Here is a 24551-nt window from a genome sequence, read left to right as displayed (position 1 = left end):
TAATAACGTTAGCAGTGGTAACTGAATTGACATCTGTCCCCCATACAGATGGTTAAGCGTCAGCCAGAAAGCTGGGCAGAGTTTATGCCCAAAATTTGGGTCTCCCTCTCTCTGGATTTCTCTTTTCTAGAACTACTCCTTGACTTTCAAAAGGGCCTGAATTTTGTCTTTGGAGAGACTGTGCTTGTTCTTTCAAAGTTTTAGTGACCACAATCTTCAGGCTAAAAACCTTAAAAATGTAAAACCAATCTGCCCCAATTCTATTTTCCAAGGCTGGCTTCTCTCCAGAATCTTCCTGCTTTTGTTAAACTCTCTGGAGCCCTCAGGTAATTGCTGTTTGCTTTGCTTTTATTATTTGGACCAAATATTTATTTGGTCTGGAGAGGACATTTACATTCCCAAAGCAAATACAGTAACAATAAGATATAAGATCCAGGCTTCCCCGGTGGCGCTACTGGTAAAGAAATAGCCTCCCCATGCAGGAGACGTAAGAGAGGCGGGTTCAATACCTGGTTCTTGAAGTTCCCCTGGTGGAGGGCATGGCAACTTACTTCAGTATTCTTGCCTGGAGAATGCTATGGACAAAGGAGCCTGGCAGGCTACAGTCCATGAGCTCACAGAGAGTCGGACATAACTGAAGCGGCTTTTCGTGCATGCAACCACACAGCTGTCGTGTGCTTCCTATGTGCTATGAATGTTCTATACACTTCATGATGTATTAGATCCTCACAACAATACAATGAGAGGACACCATTATTTACCCCTACTTTTACAGACGAGAAAACAGAGGCACAGAAAGTTTAAGCAGTTTTCCAAAGACTACCAGAAATTTAACTCATAGAGTTTCTCTATAATCTATATGCCTAATAACTACGGAATATAGCACGCATCTTGAACTTCAACTTCTGCTCTTGCATTTATATAAAATGATCTTAAATGCAACTACTTGCCTGAAATTAGTACTTCATTTTTTGATAAATGTATTTTTTAAAAACTGATTTATGGTGCTTTAATGTTTATACGGCTACTGCTGCTGCTAAGTCACTTCAGTCATGTCCGACTTTGTGCGACCCCATAGACGGCAGCCCCTCATCCCTGGGATACTTCAGGCAAGAGTACTGGAGTGGGTTGCCAGTGCCTTCTCTGACAATTCTCCTAGAAACAGCTAAACCAAAAGATAGAAAGGACAGTCAATGTTATTTCTGTATATACCCTCCTAAACACTAATATAAGGAAGTCACTTCATATATTCATGATGTTAAAACAAAAGCAATGCATTGTCAACAAGTGAAACTATTAAAAACAGTATTTGAAAAAAAATCAATAAATTTCACAGATTGCAAAACAAAAGCCCTTTCCACTATACTGTTTCACTTCTCAATTCATATCTGTGTTTCTATGAAACAGAATCCTAAGTTAAACTAGATATTACAAAAATAAACTTGAATGGAGAAAGAGTTCATTGAAAATGCTTCTGAATTAAGGTATAATGAAACAAATGGCCAAAAGCATAGGATCATCTAAATTATTAAAGTTTATTAATTAGAACACACACAAAAATAAGCAAATATTATCACTGACACATATTATTATTTCAAAATCATAAAAAGTCATCAGATTTAGTGATTGCAACCCACTCCAGTATTCTTGCCTGGAGAATCCCAGGGATGGGGGAGCCTGGTGGGCTGCCGTCTATGGGGTCGCACAGAGTCGGACACGACTGAAGAGACTTAGCAGCAGTAGCAGCAGCAAATGATAGTATATAACGAATATTTAGCATCCATTTAACAGTGGCTGTTTTTATTGTTTTACTTATTCCTTTTCTCATACCTGTATATGCCTTTGACTGAACTGCTACTAATCTCTGACTGCCTTTTCCAGGCCTTGGCAATTTGCTTCTCTGCAACTGTGGCTATTTAAGGAACCCCTCCCCATCTCCCTCCAGTATCCCAGCCAGCCAGTTCTGCCATGTGATCCTGCCAGTTTGATGATACCACAGATAGGTTAAAATATAGTCAGTGATATTCTTTGCTTATTTGTGTGTGTGATCTAGTTAATAAGATTTAATAATTTAGATGGTCCTATGCTTTTGGCCATTGGTTTCATTATACCTGAATTAATTCAGAAGCATTTTCAATGAACATTTTCTCCATTCAATTTTATTTTCTAATGTCTAATTTAATTTAGGACTCCATTTCACAGAAGCACAGATATAAAGTGAGAAATGACATGGCATAATAGAGAGGGCTTTGGTTTTGCAATCTGTGAAATTTATTGATAATTCTTTTTTTCAAATACTATTTTTCACTAAACTTGATGACTGGGGTTTCCCAGGTGGCACTAGGGGTAAAGAGCCTGCCTGCCAATGCAGGAGATGCAAGAGATGCAGGTTCCATCCCTGGGTGGGGAAGATCCCCTGGAGAAGGGCATGGCAGCCCACTCCAGTATTCTTGCCTGGAGAATCCCATGGACAGAGGAGCCTGGCGGGCTACAGTCCACGGGTTCACACAGAGTCGGACACAACTGAAGTGACTCAGCACGCATAAACCTGATGATAAAGACTGATCTTCCTTAAAGCCACAGAGTGAGTATGTGGCACAACTGGTATTCTTAACCAGTTCTCAAATTCTAGAAAACCTAGCTTTTAGCCCACGCTATATCAATAATATGCAACATAAATCTGAAGAATGAGAGGATATGGACAGAGGTGGATACAGAAGCAGACGTGATCGAGAGCCACCTAAAACCTGGGGGGCAGGGAACAAAAAATTAACAGAAGCAAGGAAGCGCATATACAGAGGATACAAGAAAATTTGGCCAAAGGGATGGGCATTGATCCTGCAGTCATTTTCTCCTTGTTTTATTTGTATCATCTCCACTCTCAGGATTTTAAAGGCCATATGAGCAGCTATTCAGATAAAGCTAAAAAGCTCTTGGCTTGTTTATTACTGGTATGCTTTAAATAAGAAAAAAAGATGAATTATGTTCAATGGAATTACATAGTTAGTTAGTTAGTTCAGTCGCTCAATTGTGTGCGACTCTTTGAGACCCCATGAATCTCAGCACGCCAGGCCTCCCTGTCCATCATGATCTCCCGAGTTCACTCAGACTCACATCCATCGAGTCCGTGATGCCATCCAGCCACCTCATCCTCAGTCGTCCCCTTCTCCTCCTGCCCCCAATCCCTCCAGGCATCACAGTCTTTTCCAATGAGTCAACTCTTCGCATGAGGTGGCCAAAGTACTGGAGCTTCAGCTTTAGCATCATTCCTTCCAAAGAAATCCCAGGGCTGATCTCCTTCAGAATGGACTGGTTGGATCTCCTTACAGTCCAAGGGACTCTCAAGAGTCTTCTCCAGCACCACACTTTAAAAGCATCAGTTCTTCGGTGCTCAGCCTTCTTCACAGACCAACTCTCACATCCATACTTTTCCACTGGAAAAATCATAGCCTTGACTAGACGGACCTTAGTTGGCAAAGTAATGTCTCTGCTTTTGAATATGCTATCTAGGTTGGTCATAACTTTTCTTCCAAGGAGTAAGCGTCTTTTAATTTCATGGCTGCAGTCACCATCTGCAGTGATTTGGGAGCCCCAAAAAATAAAGTCTGACACTGTTTCCACTGTTTCCCCATCTATTTCCCACGAAGTGATGGGACCAGATGCCATGATCTTCGTTTTCTGAATGCTGAGCTTTAAGCCAACTTTTTTGCTCTCCTCTTTCACTTTCATCAAGAGGCTTTTTAGCTTCTCTTCACTTTCTGCCATAAGGGTGGTGTCATCTGCATATCTGAGGTTATTGATATTTCTCCCGGCAATCTTGATTCCAGCTTGTGCTTCTTCCAGCCCAGCGTTTCTCATGATGTACTCTGCATAGAAGTTCAATAACCAGGGTGACGATATACAGCCTTGACGTACTCCTCTTCCTAGTTGGAACCAGTCTGTTGTTCCATGTCCAGTTCTAACTGTTGCTTCCTGACCTGCATATAGGTTTCTCAAGAGGCAGGTCAGGTGGTCTGGTATTCCAATCTCAGAATTTTCCATAGTTTTTTGTGATCCACACAGTCAAAGGCTTTGGCATGGTCAATAAAGCAGAAATAGATGTTTTTCTGGAACTCTCTTGCTTTATCCATGATCCAGAGGATGTTGGCAATTTGATATCCGGTTCCTCTGCCTTTTCTAAAACCAGCTTGAACATCAGGGAGTTCACGGTTCATGTATTGCTGAAACCTGGCTTGGAGAATTTTAAGCATTACTTTACTAGCATGTGAGATGAGTGCAATTGTGTGGTAGTTTGAGCATTCTTTTGCATTGCCTTTCTTTGGAACTGGAATGAAAACTGACCTTTTCCAGTCCTGTGGCCACTGCTGAGTTTTCCAAATGTGCTGGCATATTGAGTGCAGCACTTTCACAGCATCATCTTTCAGGATTTGAAACAGCTCAACTGGAATTCCATCACCTCCACTAGCTTTGTTCATAGTGATGCTTTCCACGGCCCACTTGACTTCACATTCCAAGATGTCTGGCTCTAGATTAGTGATCACATCATCATGATTATCTGGGTCGTGAAGATCTTTTTTGCACAGTTCTTCCGTGTATTCTTGCCAACTCTTGTTAATATCTTCTGCTTCTGTTAGGGCCATACCATTCCTGTGCTTTATCAAGCCCATCTTTGCATGAAATGTTCCCTTGATATCTCTAATTTTCTTGAAGAGATCTGGAATTACATATAATTAAAACCCACTCCAATGTTCTTGCCTGGAAAATCCTAGGGACGGGGAGCCTGGTAGGCTGCCATCTATGGGGTTGCTCAGAGTCAGATATGACTGAAGTGACTTAGCAGCAGCAAACTGATCTGGATCAGTTTAATCATACTGTTTTAAATAGTAGATATTTTAGAAAACCTCTTTTAATAAAATATTGCAGAAGGCTTCTTATGCTACTTATACTACTAGCTCCCTCTTCCCTGGTGGCTCAGCTAGTCAAGAATCTGCCTACAATGCGGGAGGAATTGAGTTCCGACCCCGAGTTGGGAAGATCACCTGGAGAAGGGAACATCTACCCACTCCAGTATTCTGGCCTAGAGAATTCCATGGACTGTATAAAATCCCTGGGGTCACAAAGAGTCGGACATGACTGAGCAACTTTCACTTTCGTTTTGTATTCTAGTTATTTTACTAATAAGCCACAATAATCAATTCCGTGGAATCAAAACTTCATTAAATTAGTAATATTTTTCCTGTTTCATCTTACACATCAGTTTTTGCTATCAATAATCTTCATGATCTGTTTGACACAAATGATGTTGGGGATTTCCCATTAAATTCCCTGCAACTTTATAAAAAACATGCATCTATTTGGTGCGACCTAAAGAATACAAGGCAAATGGTGCTTAACCACAAAAAAGAAAAGGCATGATCTAAGTGAAATTTTTTTTCATTATCATCAAGTGTGTTTGTATTGCTATGTGCATTTCTGGATAATAAATAGTATCAATATTATTAATAGTATTGAATTACATAAGGGAGTTTAGAATTATTTTTTAAAAAACACGGCTTCTTAAAGTTGATCATAAGAGAGTGGGGGAATTAAGTAATACACAAGATTCTTTTTGATACACTCTTCAACGTGTAGGGAGAGAAACGATCTCTAGCACTGACATATACACACTACCATGTGTAAAGCAGATAGCTGCTGTATAGCACAAGGGGTTCCATGAGACCTAGAGGGGTAGGATGAGGGTGCGGTGGGCACAGGGAAGTGAGAGGAAGGCTCAAGGAGGGGACACATGTATACCTAGAGCTGATTCACGTTGTTGTACAGCAAAAACTTGCACAACACTGGAAAGCAATCACATTCCAATTAAAAAATAAAGCAGATGCTCAAAAAATTAAAAAATAAACATATCACAAAAAAGAAATGATTTCAAGAAAATTAGCATCTCCTTGCTGACATACTTCATCTAAGACAAAGTGGATCTTTATAAGCAAATCTACTGCATATAACTTATTGTTAGAGATGACAGTTTGCTTGCCAAAAGTATTTGCTATTGATTCTCATGAGTTTAAGGAAGACACATGAGGGGCTAGTAAAGAGGGTATGGATACCTATGGAGTCCAAAGACTTGACTCCTACGAGTGCCAGCAGCATCCACTGATGACATGTAATCAGATATGATCTTTTGCTGTTTCCACTATTATGATGAAGACGGTTGTTAGGTGGCAAACTAGGTCTCCTAGTAAATAACCTCAGCCCCAAGTCCCTATTGTTCCCTAATTCTGTCCAGCCCATGACTCCTCCAGAATACCCCCAAATTGCTCAGATTAACCCCCAAATCTTGCCAGAACCTTGACTCAAGCATTCTGGCTGAGTTCCACTCTGAATAATTGATGCCTGTGCCAAACTAGTTATGAAATATTTTGAATATCACTCTTGCATCTCCTGCATTGGCAGGCAGGTTCTTTACCACTAGCGCCATCTGGGAAGCCCGAACATCACTCCCAGGTACAATCAAAACTCTCCTGTAGTCTAAGAGAGCATTTTCTTTCCCCCAAATATAACATCCTCTGAGTCACTGGACAGTGGTTCTTCCTAGTCTGAAAGTGAGATTTGGCTCAATGAAATATTTTCCTTTTCTGAAGCTGTTTTTTCTCACTTATCATTTAAGAATTAATGTCTAGTGGTAGCTACACTGGGCTTTATAAATGATGTTCCACATATCACATAAATTATCATGTTATCTCTGACAGAAGCTTTCTAGAGGAGAACAACTCAAAATTAAGCTAAATAAATATATTTGGGGGACAGAAATTCTAACTAATAAGTATCTTCAATAAGTCCAAAAACAGGATTTTCAACACTTTCTATATACACAGATAATTTGAGAGTTTGCCTAATCCATTGCCCAGATTCTGGGGAGATAAAACCTCTTATCAAGAGTTTAAATTTAGAAAAAGCAGCTTAGCAACCTGAAAATTTTATGGTAATTTAATCATAAGTTGGTATCTACAAAGATAAGTGAAATGACAATACACACGTATCTACAAAGATAACTGAAATGACAATACACACTTTTCTAGATGCTCGTGCAAAAGGAAAAGAATGTTCCTTCATAAAGCCAGATTGAAATTTCAAAGCAGATATGCCTCAGTGAGTGGAGAAGGCAATGGCAACCCACTCCAGTACTCTTGTCTGGAAAATTCTATGATCAGAGGAGCCTGGTAAGCTGCAGTCCATGGGGTCGCTGAGAGTCAGACACGACTGAGAGGCTTCACTTTCACTTTTCACTTTCATGCATTGGAGAAGGAAATGGCAACCCACTCCAGTGTTCTTGCCTGGAGAATCCCAGGGACGGGGGAGCCTGGTGGGCTGCCATCTATGGGGTCGCACAGAGTTGGACACGACTGAAGCGACTTAGCAGCAGCAGCATGCCTCAGTGATGTTTAAAATCCAAGAGGGGGTGGTTATCCAGGCAGAAAGAAAACTAGTTGAATTGAGAAAGGCTTTAATTCAACCCTACTCCAAAAGCACTGCATTAATATAAAGAAAAACAACTTTTTAAATTTCATGTAGTTTAATACTGTAATTTCAAACTATTGTAACCAAAAATGTACTTGAAAAATTAAATATGCATAACATAGTTGGATCTTTTAAAAAATAAGCTGTTACTCTAATATCAAATAAAAATCACTAAAGTATCTCTTCCATATATACATACATGTGATATAGTGTTAAAATTTTAAATTAATTTAAAATTAATGCACAAGGCAATTAAAGTCCTAAACTGAGTGATACTAAAATTTTAAAAACTACAAGGCTAATGAAAATATATCACATCAGAATTTGTCATTCATTTTCTGTTAAATGGTTTATTATTATTTTTTAATCTCTTTACTTATCCAAACCACAGCAATGATTAACAACAAAAACAGCAACACGTGGACCAGTAATGGCAAATAAATATGTTCAGTTCCATTCCTGGAAATAGTATAGTTTATTAAAATATATACTTCAGTAATTATAGCAACAAGCAAACACATAACTAGGAAACAAAAATTTGACCAACACCCTCCTGCTTAACTCTAAAATTTAATGAATTAGCTAAGAATGGGTAGTAGCCCAGAATCACTCAACACAGAATGGAACATAATTTAAATTACCAAATAAGCTTTCAAAGAAAAATGTCTGCATTTGGCAACAGAATAAAAATCTCAATTTTCAGAAGAAAATGATTAGCTCTTTGCAAAATTACAACTGATTAAAGCTATAACACCATAATTTCGTTACTGCAAATACATGAGTGCCATGAAATTTCACTTGCCATAAGGAAGTTTAGAACATAGTCACATGGTTAGAGGCATTTGAGAATGAAATAAAGATTAATGACAGCCATGCATAAATCAATTAATTGAAAGAGTCACAATAACAGCTCTGAAAATGTAAGAAAGCACAGAAATGCCCAAAGAAAGAGATTCTGCTTTAACTACTGAAATAAGCATGAGGTTCAAGGACACAGATTACCCTGAGGGTGGGTTTGTGTTTTTGGTTTTTTTTTAAGTTATTTAAGACATCAACAGATCTCCTGGATAAAGCAGAAAGGCAAACTTAAGAAAATCAGAACTAAAAGGCATTGACTTATTTCAGTCAAAAGAACATCTCCAAAACCTGTGAAGAAAGCATTTATATAATAGCTTACTTCTTTAAAATACTGCCAGCCTACAGAAATTAAGTACTTGCCCCTTCAGACTTTTCCACAGTGTTAGCCAGCATCTCCTGCAGGGCCCGGACAGACAGGGACTGCTCCAGGACGAAGGTGCAGATGGAGAGGTCTGGAGGGACATTCTGTGCAGAAAGAGGGAAAGTCACCATCACCATCGCCATCAACTTCAGTCATCCAGACCCAAACTTACCTTATGATACTTCAATTTCTTTCACAGAAAGAAAGAATACTTGTCCGTTCTCTGACATGAGCTCCCAAATCATGGAAATATAATCTCTATACCACTCACACTTAAACCGTGTTTTAACTAGTGGATAACTCTAGCTACCATTTACGGAGTGCCTACTCGGATTAGGCACTGCACTCAAAGTTTTCTCAATAATGCTCATGGTCATCTACAACACTACGTTACTGTGTGGATAAGAAACTACAGAAGTTACATTACTTTTCCAAGTCACAATTACTAGATTTTTCAAGCTGGGACCAAAAAGCCAGACTTCTCTGACTCTCAAGCATTCATTTCTAATTTACCAAGTAGTTTGTTGATAAAAACTAAAAGGACAGAAAAACACTTCACTTAATAGTGAAGTTCAGTTCAGTTCAGTCACTCAGTCATGTCCGACTCTTTGCGACCCCATGAATCGCAGCACACCAGGCCTCCCTGTCCATCACCAACTCCCGGAGTTCACTCAAACTCATGTCCATCGAGTCCGTGATGCCATCCAGCCATCTCATCCTCTGTTGTCCCCTTCTCCTCCTGCCCCCAATCCCTCCCAGCATCAGAGTCTTTTCCAACGGATCAACTCTTTGCATGAGGTGGCCAAAGTACTGGAGTTTCAGCTTTAGCATCAGTCCTTCCAACGAGCAAATATAAAAACGAATTGGTATAAAATATTTGCTTACATAGGCTTTTTCTTATCCACAAAGATAACAATTACCCTGTCTTACTCAAGTTGGATATCATATCTAGCTTCTAACACTGTACGCAATAGTCTGACTTTTATTTGGTGTGTATGTATTGCTTTATTTGGTCAATCATTCTTTTTTTCTATTTCCTTCCATAAACTTCCACTTCAATCAAGTAATAACCCCATAAAATCTGAAACTCCCAAAAAGTAACTACCAAGGAGACAAACGAAACAGTGTGGGAAGTGACTGCCAAGTTAGACAATACTATCCCAATCAGGAACAAATATGTTATCACCCATGCAGGCCTTTGTTTCAGACAAGCAGGATCCAGCCGGCAATGCAGCTGTTCAATTAAGATGTTCAAGCTAGCCTTTTCTTAACAGAAGAACATTATAAATATATTAAACATGAAACACAAGCAAGAATATGTCTTTCTAAAAAGAATATTAGGAGGATAAATTGATAACCTGATTCAGTGCCTCAAAATTACAATTTACACTGTTGAAGTATTTGTTAAATTGCATCACTACCAATAAAAATATCCTTATCAGCAGAGAATGATGCTTCAAGGTTTCAAGGAAAGATTAAGTACTACAGTTCTAGGAGTTTAAACTATTTTATGGAAAAAAGAAACATAACCACTAGGTTTACTCATACCCCACAAGCCTTCTTGGCACCCATGTTTTATTTTTGAATGAACTTTTCTGAATGCCTCTACCCTTTATCACATGTTTCTGCGCACCTCCCTTCCAGCCCAACTTCCTTTCATTTCAGTCAAAAGAATCTCTCAAATCTGGGTGCAGCCACCGCTTTTATACTCCACAGTAACTGAGAGAAGTTTTCCTCACTGAGGTACGGGGAAGTCATTCTGGTTTATACAACATTTGGCTTGAACTTTATTTTAACCAGAACGGCTTGTCTTATGGTCTACTAAACAGGCACTGTACATCTGCTTTAACCATTTTTAAAAATTGCATTTACCAGATTGCTTAGATAAGGATAAATGTCCATTTTGAAGACAGAGATAAATGTCCCCACTTCCTACATTCCTAACGCTAGTACTCCTTCCGTGATGAGTTTGGGGCCCAGACACCAAGGTTCATGCTGATTTGCTGTGTGTGAGCTAATCATTCTCTTTAGAAACCTGGAAGGGTTGTATCCCCTGTCATATTTGGTGTTTGTCTTTTGTTCTGACAAGATATAAAACTGTGGTTCAGGCAGTCAAAATGGGGCTAGTTGGCCACTGTGGCTGTGGTTTCAGACACATTCCTGTACTACTGAGGACCTGAATTTTCTGAACTGTATCAGATTCAGGGTGTCACCAGTCATGGTCAAACAAGATCTATTAGTAGCTGCCAGCTGCATCTTTATGGTTTCCTCATGTAACTATTCAACCATTTCAGCCCTTACCCCATTCTGGTTTAACAGGCATCCTTACGTTTTGCCAATCCAATTATAACTGACAAACAACTTATGTAACTTTGTGGGGTTTGCCTATATAAGCCTCCCCTACTTTGTAGTCTAGCAGAAGACAGTTCAGATGCTTCTTGAATCTATGGCTTCTAAGCTATAGTCCTCAGTGTGACTCAACTAAAACTCTTATCTACTTCTATTATGGACAGTTTACTGATTATTTCCATTGACAGCAGTCAGCTAGACAAGGGCTTTTTTTTCCAAAATTCCTCAGATGAAAGACTTGGAAGCTAGGAAACAGACCCTCTTCCACCCTGAAATTCAGGATAAGGTCTTTTAAATTTAATATTCTCAGTTATAACTATATTAATAACAACTTATCACACTAAAACAAATGCTACTGGAAAAAACTGATTGTTTATTCCATTCATATCCACTTAAACTCTCAGAGTTGGGAAGTTACATTTTGACAAATAGCACTGATAGAGAACTATGTTAAGGAATGGTGTGCTGGTGAACTAATGTCTCATAAAAAAAAAGTCTTGATTTGCCCATTTCTGTGGTGTAAATACTCCAATGATGGCTGATTTCAAAGTATCAAAGTTTACTAATCAGCTCACAAACTTGCTAAATATGTAATAATCAGCTCTCAGAAATCTGTAAGCGCCATTGCCAACATACCACTGAACTGATTTCAGACATATTCATGAATTGCTTTAGAATCAGTATATTATAATAGTCAGAAGACTGGATTCTATAAACAGACAACCAAAGCTGAAATCTAGGCCTTACTACTTAAGAGCTCTTAACTTTTATAATTTTTACTTTCCTTCCCTGAGAAATGGGGTAGTAATTTTATCATCCTCATACGGATGCTGTGAAAAAATAATTGAGATAATCTAAGCAAAGAGCTTATCGTAGGGTCAACACCGCAACAAGAACACAAAATAAGTGAGCTACCGTCATTAGTTTTGCATACTGTCATTTCTCCCCATTTATGAAGCACCACTCATTTCTTAAAATTGGTTCTTAAGTGAATTCTGCTTTAGAGAAATAGTGTTTGAAAACACAAAGTATTAACTATGCACCTGTTCATAACACCTAAAGTGCTCCAGCATTTTCAAGAAGAGGCACTTTCTGGTCATATTGAAAAGTTTACATCTTGGGTATATTTAAATTGTTTCCTGTTTCACTTTAATCAAAATGTTAAAGTATGAATCACTGAAATATCTTACATTTATTTTAAAGAAACTTGAAAATCACATGAATTTGCAATAAAATAATCCTGCCCACCAAATTCATATTTTTAGACTGGCATGCTCGTAACAGATAGTGAGAGTTAACAGGAATAAATGAACAGACAATCAGCAAAGGAAGTTCTCTCTCACAAACTCTAGCCTTTTCTTGCGTTGGAGCATCTTTCTCTCTCTCTCTCTGCCTCCCCCCACAACTCCCCATCAAAACACACAACTGTAACAGAAAGGCTGAGCAGTGTAGAAACAAAAAGTGTTTCCTTACAGGAAAATTTTGAGCAATACAAAGGAATCATTACCAAAACTTGAATACTTTTTCAAGTAAACTACTAAAAATATTCCTTCATTTAGATGCATATTTCTTCAAATAACCCTGAAGTTTTTAAATCATACTAGAGCATTTATATTAAGACCTTTTACCACTTCCCCAAAATGAAATTGTCAGAGGAAAATAAATGGTCTCATCCATGAATTAAAGATCAACTAAATGGCCCAAATCAAAATGAATCCTAACATCCAGCACAAGAGATAAAGTAAAACAGTCAATATATCTGTACTGGGAACTTCAATTCACAAGCATTTGCAAGTCACCATCTTTTCCTTAGTCTTTTTTTTTTTTTAACTCAAGTCTAATTACTGAGACAATTAATTTTTAGAACTTCAATTTTAAAGAACTTTACTTGCCCTTTCAATGAGTATGCTCCCAAATCATAAAATAAACCCTTCTGCAACTTATGCTTTACCTTCTAGGTGCTTCAAAACAGACCACATGGGACCATGAAGGAGAACTACCACTCGGTCTGTACAGCTCCCTGCCTCTTAAGCGTTACACTTATTTATCATACAAAATTAAACCAGAGAAAAATATACACTTCAGCCTTTCTTAATGCCTATCTAGGCTGCCCAGAACCCCAAGTAGGCAGACAGTAGGCTCATAATGCTTTTCACATAGAGACAAGATCAACTCAATCAGGAGTGGTGTTCTTTGGCAAAAGTAACAAACTAGCAAGCAGTATAGCTGTGTACCCTTTATTCTTTTTAAAACACAAACTGGTCCCCATTCTCCTCCACCTGACAAATATTACATGTTCTTAGGGGAGAAAAACAATTTCCAAGAATAACAACAACAGAGCATCTGGCTTTGTTGGCACTGGTGAGTGAATGTAAAATCAATTAGGATTTTAACGAAGGTATACATCAAACCATCTGGCATCCATGGATGTTATCTGCCTAACTCACTTATTACAAGCCTATTGAAACATGTCACTGCCTTGACTTAACCGTAACCAATAATTTGGAACTAAATAAGCCATTGGAGGGGGCTTCCCAGGTCGCTCAGCAGGTACAGAATGTGCCTGCAATGCCGCAGACACAGGAAACACCAGTTCTATCCCTGGGTCAGGAAGATCTCCTGGAGAAGAGAATGGCAACCCACTCCAGTATGCTTGCTTGGAGACCCCCACGGTCAAAGGAGCCTGGCCGGATACAGTTCAGAGTCTCAGAGAGTCAGACATGACCAAAGCAACGAGCACAGGCCACTGTAGACTGCCTCTCTTGTTATCACCATGTAAAAATTGCATACTAAAAAGCCACTCCATTTAAATACATTGATTCCTTTGCTTAGATTTTCTTCCTTAGTGTGAAATATCCAGGTCCAGGTGTCCATCAATGGAAAACAATAAAATCAAATATAAAAGCATTTTTGGTGAAAATTCAAATACGGAATTTTTTTTTTAAATTCTCTCTTTCCAAACTTAATTGTTCATAAACTCCCTCCTACATAGGAATTGGATGAGGTTTTGGATGTTATCTTTCCAAGCCGTTTTCTATACATTTACATACAAGTGTATGTTCACATAGAAGTAGATAGACGGGGGACTTTCTCAGTGCCCAGTTGTTGAGAATCTGCCTTGCTGTACAAGAGGTGGAGGTTCGATTCCTGATTGGGGATCAAAGATCCCACATGTTGCGGAGCAACTGAACCAGCGCCACAACTACTGAGACCACGTGCCACAACCAGACAGCCCATGTGCCATAAGGAGAGTTCATGCACCACAATGAAAGCTCCCTTATAATACAACAAAGATCCCATACAGTGTAACTAAGAAACTAGTAACTGATGCAGCCAAATAAACAATGGTTTTTTTACAAAAATAAAATTCTTAAAGAGATGTGAGTACCAGATCACCTTCGTGCTTCCTGTGAAACCTGTATGCAGGTCAAGAAGCAACCGTTAAAAAAAAAAAAAAAAAAAGAAGCAACCGTTAGAACCGGACATGCAACAATGGACTGGTTCCAAGTTGGGAAAAGAGTACGTCAAGGCTGTACATTGTCACCCTGCTTATTTAACTTATATGCAGAGGACATCAGGTAAAATGCCAAGCTGGATGAAGCACAGCTGGAATCAAGATTGCAGGGAGAAATATCAATAACTTTAGACAGGCAGATGACACCACTCTTATGGCAGAAAGCAGAGAGGAATTAAAGAGTCTCATGAAGAAGATGAAAGAGGAGATTGAAAAAAGGTGGCTTAAAATTCAGCATTCAAAAAATGAAGATCATGGCATTTGGTCCCATCACTTCATGGCAAATGGATGGGGAAACAATGGAAACAGTGACAGACTTTATTTTATTGGGCTCCCAAATGAATGTGGATGGTGACTGCAGCCATGAAATTAAAAGATGCTTGCTCCTTTTAAGAAAAGTAATGACAAATCTAGAGAGCAAATTAAAAAGTAGAGATATTACTTTGCCAACAAAAGTCCATTTGGTCAAAGCTATGGTTTTTCTAGTAGTCATGTATGGATATGATAGTTGGGCCATAAGGAAGGCTGAGTGCCAAAAAATTGATGCTTTCGAACTGCAGTGCTATATAAGACTCTTGAGAATTCTCTTGGGCAGCAAGGAGATCAAACCAGTCAATCCTAAAGGAAATCAACCCTGAATATTCATTGGAAGGATTGATGCTGAATTTCCAATACTTGGGCTACCTGCTGTGAAGAGTTGACTCTCTAGAAAATACCTTGATGATGGGAAAGACTGAAGGCAGGAGAAGGGGACGTGAAAGGATGACATGGTTGGATGGCATCAATGGACATGAGTTTGAGCAAACTCCAGAAGGGAAGCCTGGCATGCTTCAGTCCACAGGGCTGCAAACAGTCAAGATATGACTGAGCAACTGAACAACAAAGATTGGCTTTATCCATTAATGGGCTCACTTTATGTCAATTACATATTTTAACTTACTAATATGTATTGAAGATCACTGGTCAGTTCAGTCGCTCAGTCGTGTCCGACTCTTTCCGACCCCATGGATCACAGCACGCCAGGCCTCCCTGTCCATCACCAACTCCCGGACTTCACTCAGACTCACATCCATCGAGTCCATGATGCCATCCAGCCATCTCATCCTCTGTTGTCCCCTTCTCCTCCTGCCCCCAATCCCTCCCAGCATCAGAGTCTTTTCCAATGAGTCAACTCTTCACATGAGGTGGCCAAAGTACTGGAGTTTCAGCTTCAGCATCATTCCTTCCAAAGAAATCCCAGGGCTGATCTCCTTCAGAATGGACTGGTTGGATCTCCTTGCAGGCCAAGGGACTCTCAAGAGTCTTCTCCAACACCACAGTTCAAAAGCACCAATTCTTCGACGCTCAGCCTTCATCACAATCCAACTCTCGCATCCATACATGACCACAGGAAAAACCATAGCCTTGACTAGACGGACCTTAGTCAGCAAAGTAATGTCTCTGCTTTTGAATATGCTATCTAGGTTGGTCATAACTTTTCTTCCAAGGAGTAAGCGTCTTTTAATTTCACTGTTACTAGATCTCTGTTTACTTCGTTCTTCATGACCACTAAAGAATCTAGATAAACCATATTGCTCCTGAAGACTGGTTCAAAGACTAGTTCAAGTTTAATATGATGTAACATTGTTATTCAACTTGGACCTTCACCCTCCCACCCTGCACGACCAACCTAAAACAGTGACTTACAAAAGAAAGTGCTCAGTTGACCTCAAGCTACAATTTTACCTCTTTCTGGAAAATTAAGCAAACGTCTAGACAGGCACACAGTAGTCACAGCCCTAATGGCAGATCTTTACTTTGGTTTTTTTTTTCCCCATAATCTTAGGATTCTAATTATGAAAACAAGCAAAATTTACCTTTCTGTGTCACACAATTAACCAAAGTCATGCACCAAATAACTGGTAATGCAGAGATATATCAAAATGCATTTTGAAAATTAATGAGGTATTAAATTTTGATAGTTTAATAGTATAAGAAAATAGGCAGGGCACCATACCAAAGAACATGGATTCTGACTCCATGCATAACCAGGCAAAGGATTCTAGCCTGAGCTTCCCCATCCCTAAGTGGCAATATACTCAACTATGCTTCGAAGAACAGTTCTGAAGCAAATAAGAAAATCAATGCACTGCAAACAGAAAATGTCAATAAAATCATTTTCTCAGCCTAATTAAAAATGTATCTCACAATGGAAACTCAGAAACACAGAGATATAAATTAAGACAAAAGTTGATCTTCTACCAAGAAATGTGAAGACAGTATTCTCTGGAGTGGAACAGATGGTCTGAAGTTGATGCAGGTTTGTGTTTTCTCAGCCACCCATCTGCTGAGTGGCCTTTGGCAAGACACAATAACCACTGAGGGCCAACTCATCCACCAACTATGGAGATATCAAATTTCTCCAAAAAATAGAGTTGTCATTGCTGTTGTTTAAGTTGCTATCTGAAGACAAGAACCAAGCAAAATTACATCTTCCATATGGGGCAAAATATTCTCTAAAATGTTTACATATCCTACAATTCTAATATAATTATGGTGCTGTATTCCACTAAGTTATTAACACATGGAATACTGTAGAAAATAAATAGCAAATTGGATATAAGGAAAATCTTAGTTCACATTTTCCACTTTATGTTTTCAAAATTCTAATCACAACATTTCCCCAGACTAGGAAAGTGAATATTGCCAGACTTTCACACATTCCATGGGAGTCCATAGTTCTGGATAGTCATCCTTGTCATATTCTTTTTCTCTTCATCATTTTGCACCCAACATTAACAGAATATTTGCTTAAAGAAGGAAATATGTACCCTGTCTCAATCACAGGATAAATTCTTTCAGAGATCAGCTTTTTCAAAGACAAGGTTAAATGTGACCATAAGAGATGAAACTAATGTGTCTGGGTTTCCACAGGTCTCAAGCCTTTGGATCCCTTCAGAAAAGCTCAAGTCATTCCAAGTAGCATTGCAAAGAACACAGGTCCACACGGGAAAGGTTCTATTAGCAGGTAAAACAGGTTAACTGACAGTACATCACCATGAGAAAGAGTCACAGCCTGCAAATTCAGCAGTTAATTATGAAAATCCCTAGTGAATTAATAGGGGTTCATATGATTTGCTCAATGTTCATATTTTCTCCATGGCATACGTCTTTTGTAGTATAATCTTATTAAACATAATATTAAGCAGATATGCCAGTCTATCTTATTTTTCTAACTGTTTTAACATGCAGCTGACTCAAATACGACAGTGCAAATCTTAAGGTATACTAGTTTGACATTCCACCCCGCACGAGTTCTCTCTTTATGTATATTGTAACAGGAATGTTGTATTAGGTCAATCCTGTTCATATGTATCTTTTAATGTTTTAAATTATGGAAGTAGGATAACACATTTACAGGAGATTTGTAAAATACAGAACAAAGCTACACATAGTTTTACTATATATTACAATTATTTTTTAAATAGATAAATTAAGGTTTTGGAGTTTCAATATTAAACTCTCAAAAATTAATAGAATGAATAGAGAAGAAAGTAGAAGGATATAGACCTGAAAAGCACTATGAACCTATTCAGCACAATTAAGATTTATATAATTTTCACACAACAGCAGGATATAAATTCTAAGTTCCCACAGACTACAAACCAGGAAACACTGGAACTATAACCAGGGATATAAAGCAAGATGCCAAAATTTCATGGTTGGTCTGAGGGTATTGAAATCATACAGAGTCTGTTCTCTTATCACTGCTGTTCACACGTATCTTAAGTAGAAGTCATTGTTGGTGAGAACCACATATAAGGCATTCTGAAAGCAAGCCATTCAAAGAGAAACTGAGGAAAGACTTCTGCTATGAATTAAGCCTCAAAATGATATGCAAAGTCTATTAAAATTCACATGTGCTACTAATGATTCATTGGATACAGCCTCCTGCTTTCGAACACGGATAAGCCAAACCTATATCTGTCACAAGCTCAATAAAAACTTAATAAAGCAACTCTCCACACTCTAGATAATGGCCCACTTATCTAATTTACACGTAAAGCACATAACTTCCAGTCATATATGTCAATGACGTTCCATGAAGTTGGGCTCAAATTTGAGAAATCTGATGTTAAAAAGCTACGGAGCTTCACCATTAAATTCAGAGTTTAGAGCTGAGTAACCAGCTAAACAAATGGATGAAGAAAGAAACCACAAAAACAAATCAATCAGTGGAAGTACCCACAGATTACTTTGGAGCAATGTTTCCGTCTATTCAAGAGTCTTTTTTTTTAAGAATTAGCAAAATACATACATGTATATTACATATGTACACAGTAAATAATTGGCAGAGTCATGATAGCAAGTATACAAAAATAATTATGGCAGAAATAATGTATGTCCTAAGTATTTGTCAGATATCAGAGTCTGTGACATCTCAGCCTTACTCCCTGCAAGAGCCCAGTGTGCCACAGACAATGATCAAACTTGGCAGATTCCCCCAATGAAAATTTCCAATGATCCATAGAGATGTTCCTGCAGAGATTTGCAAAAAAATAAATAAATAAATAAAAAATAAAGAGAGAGAGATTTGGGTAGAACCTATTTATTAGCTCATTTCTGAAATTTTTGGGAAAAAAATTAATTTTTACTGTAACCTGGCCAACCTAATCATCTGACATTTGACCTCTGTCACAAAATCCATACTGCTTTATCTCATAATCTGCTTAAAGAAAAGGGAACAACTCACACTAACTTGTGGCTAAGGGAAATCAACAGGTTCTAATTTAGCTAGAGCACTAAAAAAAGCCAGAGGAGGGTGGGAAGTGAAAATGATAATCAGGGCTTCCACATCAAGTAATGCAGGTGATGAGATGATGTCTTCAAATTTAATTAACAATGTAATACAGTGCAGATTTATTCAGGCATAACCATACAGCCATCTCACTCTTTGTAGGCATCTCATTCTGTGAAAGTGTGCTGGATAATTTCATCTAAATTAATTTAAAATGGCAAGGGCTAACTTAATTACTCAGTATCAGTCTGAACAAATTAAGCTGGAATCAAGCCAGTAATATCACTCGAAGTCTCAAAACTGAAAAAGAATACGTGTGTGTGTGTGTGTGTGTGTGTGTGTGGAACTGAATCACTTTGCTGTACACCTAAAACTGACACAGCATCATAAAATTAAACACCAATATAGTATATTAATACATATATATGGAATTTAGAAAGATGGTCATGATAACCCTGTATGCGAGACAGCAAAAGAGACACAGATGTATAGAACAGACTTTTGGACTCTATGGGAGAGGGAGAGGGTGGGATGATTTGGGAGAATGGCATTGAAACATGTATAATATCATGTAAGAAACAAATCACCAGTCTAGGTCCGATGCAGGATACAGGATGCTTGGAGCTGGTGCACAGGGATGACCCAGAGAGATGGTACGGGGAGGGAGGTGGTAGGGGGGTTCAGGATTGGGAACTCATGTACACCCATGGTGGATTCATGTTGATGTATGGCAAAACCAATACACTATTGTAAAGTAAAATAAAGTAAAATTAAAAAAAAATAAAATAGTTATCCTCCTTAGGTGATGCCCTGTGGGTATATCCGGATAAAGGGGTCACTCCCTTGTTGTCTGAAGATATGAGGCATTACGTCAGTGGGTGATGTAGTACTTTCTGGTTGAAAAATCTTGACATGAGAGAGGCATATAGTAGAGTTAAAAAACTAAGTAGATACTTCAGCTGTACTTGTGATACCTAACCTGAAATAATGTTAGGTGATCTGGACATACTGCAGAGTCCTATTAATCCATGTAATTTACAAACATGTAGCTTAAGATAAAAGGATACCAATACAATTTGAGTAATCAAAAATTCCATTCCCCCCAGTACATAATTTAGACCAGAAGTGGGCTACTGGTAACACAAATAATACTTTAAGAATGATAACTAGAGCAGCTGTGTATATGACGTACGAAAGCTGACTTATGACACTTTTTAGTGACACTTTCTATGTTCAAGGATGAAATTGGGAAGGATAAAAAGATTTATAAGCTACATTTTTTTAAAATCATCTGCACTCAGCTGTAAGGAGAAATTCTCATAACTTCTTTTAAAAATGTAGGCGAAAGCGTAACCTATAGTTACTGAGAGAAAAAATATTCAAGAGAAATGGTCAGTGAGTGTCCCCTGATACTGGAGTTAGCAGATAAAGACTTCAAAGAAAACTTTAAACATAAATATATTTAAAGTCTGGAGAAGAAAATGACAACCCACTCCAGTATTCTTGCCTGGTGGACTACAGTCCAAGGAGTCACAAAGAGTTGGACGCAACTTAGTGACTAAACAGTAACATATTTAAAGAACTGAAAGGAAAAAAACTGTTTTAAGAAATAAAGTATGATAATAATGAATCAATGAATAGAAATGCTCAATAAAGACATGAATTATACAAATAGGAGTAAATGGAAATTCTATATTTGAGTATAATAACTTACATGATAAATATATTAGAGGGGCCCAGCATCAGATTTAAAATGAAAGGAACAAAATAGAAAACCTAGAGATAAATCCACACACATATGGACACCTTATTTTTGACAAAGGAGGCAAGAATATACAATGTAAAGACAATCTCTTTAACAAGTGGTGCTGGGAAAACTGGTCAACCACTTGTACAAGAATGAAACTAGATCACTTTCTAACACCCCACTCAAAAATAAACTCAAAATGGATTAAAGATCTAAATGTAAGACCAGAAACTCTAAAACTCCTAGAGGAGAACATAGGCAAAACACTCTGCGACATAAATCACAGCAGGATCCTCTATGACCCACCTCCCAGAATATTGGAAATAAAAGCAAAAATAAACAAATGGGATCTAATAAAAATTAAAAGCTTCTGCACAACAAAGGAAAATATAAGCAAGGTGAAAAGACAGCCTTCTGAATGGGAGAAAATAATAGCAAATGAAGCAAACGACAAACAGCTAATCTCAAAAATATACAAGCAACTTCTGCAGCTCAATTCCAGAAAAATAAACGACCCAATTAAAAGATAGGCCAAAGAACTAAATAGACATTTCTCCAAAGAAGACATACAGATGGCTAACAAACACATGAAAACATGCTCAACATCACTCATTATTAGAGAAATGCAAATCCAGACCACAATGAGGTACCACTTCACACCAGTCAGAATGGCAGTGATCCAAAAGTCTGCAAGCAATAAATGCTGGAGAGGGTGTGGAGAAAAGGGAACCCTCTTACACTGTTGGTGGGAATGCAAACTACTACAGCCACTATGGAGAACAGTGTGGAGATTCCTTAAAAAATTGCAAATAGAACTGCCTTATGACCCAGCAATCCCACTTCTGGGCATACACACTGAGGAAACCAGAATTGAAAGAGACACATGTACCCCAGTGTTCATCGGAGCACAGTTATAATAGCCAGGACATGGAAACAACCTAGATGTCCATCAGCAGATGAATGGATAAGAAAGCTGTGGTATATATACACAATGGAGTATTACTCAGCCATTAAAAAGAATACATTTGAATCAGTTCTAATGAGATGGATAAAACTGGAGCCGATTATACAGAGTGAAGTAAGCCAGAAAGAAAAACACCAGTACAGTATACTAAAACATATATATGGAATTTAGATAGATGGTAATGATAACCCTATATGCGAGACAGCAAAAGAGACACAGATGTATAGAAAGGATTTTTGGACTCTGTGGGAGAGGGAGAGGGTGGGATGATTTGGGAGAATGGCATTGAAACATGTATACTATCAGGTAAGAAACGAATTGCCAGTCTATGTTCAATGCAGGATACAGGATGCTTGGGGCTGGTGCACGGGGATGATCGAGAGAGATGACATGGGGTGGGAGGTGAGAGGGGGATTCATGTTTGGGAACTCATGTACACCCGTGGAGGATTCATGTCAATGTATGGCAAAACCAATACAGTATTGTAAAGTAAAATAAAGTAAAAATAAAATTTTTTTTAAATAAAAATAAAATGAAAGGAAAAAGTGAACATCAGTGAACTTAAAGATCATTCAACAAAAATTATTCAACTGGAAGTATAAAGTGGGAAAAAACAATTAAGCCTCAAAACCCTATGGAATAATATCAATGTAAATGTAATGGGACTCCCAGAATAGAAAAGAAATAAAAGAATAGAAAATATATTTGAATAAATAAAAGCCAAAAGCTGCCAAAATTTAATGAAAAACATTCATACTGCTGAAAGTCAAAGAGAAAAACAAAAAGGAAATATTTAAAGCAGCAAGACAAAAAATTACTCATCACAATATGATTAATTGCTGACTTCTCATTTGAATCAAGAGAGAACAGACGGCAGTTGATGACTTATTCAAAGAATTGAAAGAAAAAAGTCGTCAACCCAAAATTAAATATAGAGCTAAACAATTTTTCAAACATTAATTAAAATGAAGACATTATAAGATAAAAAACTATGGAGAATTTATTGCTACCACAGTTGCCTTACAAGAATGTCCACTCTCACCACTTTTATTCATAATAATACTGGAAGTCCTAACCAAAGCAAGAAGGAAAGAAAAATAAAAGGCACTCAAGCCGAAAAGAAAAAGAAAAATTCTTTCTATAAGCAGGTGACCTAATATTATACATCAAAAATAGTAAAATGCACACCAAAACTCTTCTAATAAAGAGAAAGATATTCTAGGCTCAAAGATTGGAAGAAGTATCTTATAAAAATATCTACACTACCTAACGTGATCTCCAGGTTCAATACAAGCAATGTCAAAATTCCAATTCCATTTTTCACACAAATAGAACAAACAATCCTAAAACTTATATATAACCACAGAAGATCTCAAATAGCCAAGGTTATCCTGAAAAAGAAGAAAGCTGAAGGCTTCATGCTTCCTAAATTTAAAGTACATTACAAAGTTATAGTACTCAAAACATGAAAAAGACACACAGACCAATAAAACATTACAGAAATCCAGAAATAAATCCATGCACATATAGTCAATTCATCTACAGCACTGAAGCCAAGAATACAAAATAGGGAAGGATAACCTCTTCAGTAAGTGGTGCTAAGAAAATTGTATGGTCACATGTAAAAGAATGAAACTGAACCACCACTATCTTATACACCACACATAAAAATCAACTCAGTTCTAATGAGGTGGATGAAACTGGAGCCTATTATACAGAGTGAAGTAAGCCAGAAAGAAAAACACCAACACAGTATACTAATGCATATATATGGAATTTAGAAAGAAGGTAATGATAACCCTGGATACGAGACAGCAAGAGAGACACAGACGTATTGAACAGTCTTTTGGACTCTGTGGGAGAGGGACAGGACGGGATGATATGGGAGAATGGCATTGAAACATGTAAAATATCATATGTGAAATGAATCACATGATACAGGGTGTTTGGAGCTGGTGCACTGGGATGACCCAGAGGGATGGGATGGGGAGGGAGGTGGGAGGGGGGTTCAGGATAGGGGATACATGTACACTCATGGCGGATTCAAGTCAATGTATGGCAGAGCCAATACAATATTGTAAAGTAAAAATAAATTAATTAATTTTTAAAAAAGAAAAAATGAATAAAATTTTAAAAAATCAACTCAAGACCATTTAAAGACTTGCAGGTAAGACCTGAAGGTGTAATACTCCTAGAAGAGTATGGGGGCAGGGGGGCTCCTTGACATTTTGTGTGGCAATATTATTTAATTTGACTCCAAAAGCAAAGGCAACAACTAAATAAGTGGTACTACATCAAAGCAAAAAGCGTCTATACAGTAAATACAAACACCAACAAAATGAAAAGGTAAATCACATCTCTGGCAAGGGATAAATACCCAAAATGTAAAATGAATGTATGTGACTCAAGAGCAAACAATCTGGTTTAAAAACTGGCAGAGAAAGTGAACAGACATTTTCCCAAAGA

The 24551-nt window shown here is 37.9% G+C and overlaps 1 protein-coding gene across 1 annotated transcript in view; it reads right to left on the bottom strand.

Moving 5' to 3' along the window:
* RYR2 (ryanodine receptor 2) overlaps nucleotides 1–24551 on the bottom strand; it is an 809907-nt gene that overhangs the window by 505482 nt on the left and 279874 nt on the right. The window contains exon 3 of the mRNA XM_069571617.1: nucleotides 8734–8838. Coding sequence (XP_069427718.1) covers nucleotides 8734–8838 — 105 coding nt within the window. The remainder of the gene's footprint in view (nucleotides 1–8733; nucleotides 8839–24551) is intronic.

The sequence above is a fragment of the Ovis canadensis genome, chromosome 25 (assembly GCF_042477335.2).
Source record: "Ovis canadensis isolate MfBH-ARS-UI-01 breed Bighorn chromosome 25, ARS-UI_OviCan_v2, whole genome shotgun sequence".
NCBI lineage: Eukaryota > Metazoa > Chordata > Mammalia > Artiodactyla > Bovidae > Ovis > Ovis canadensis.
This window is presented reverse-complemented; position numbering and strand designations above follow the sequence as displayed.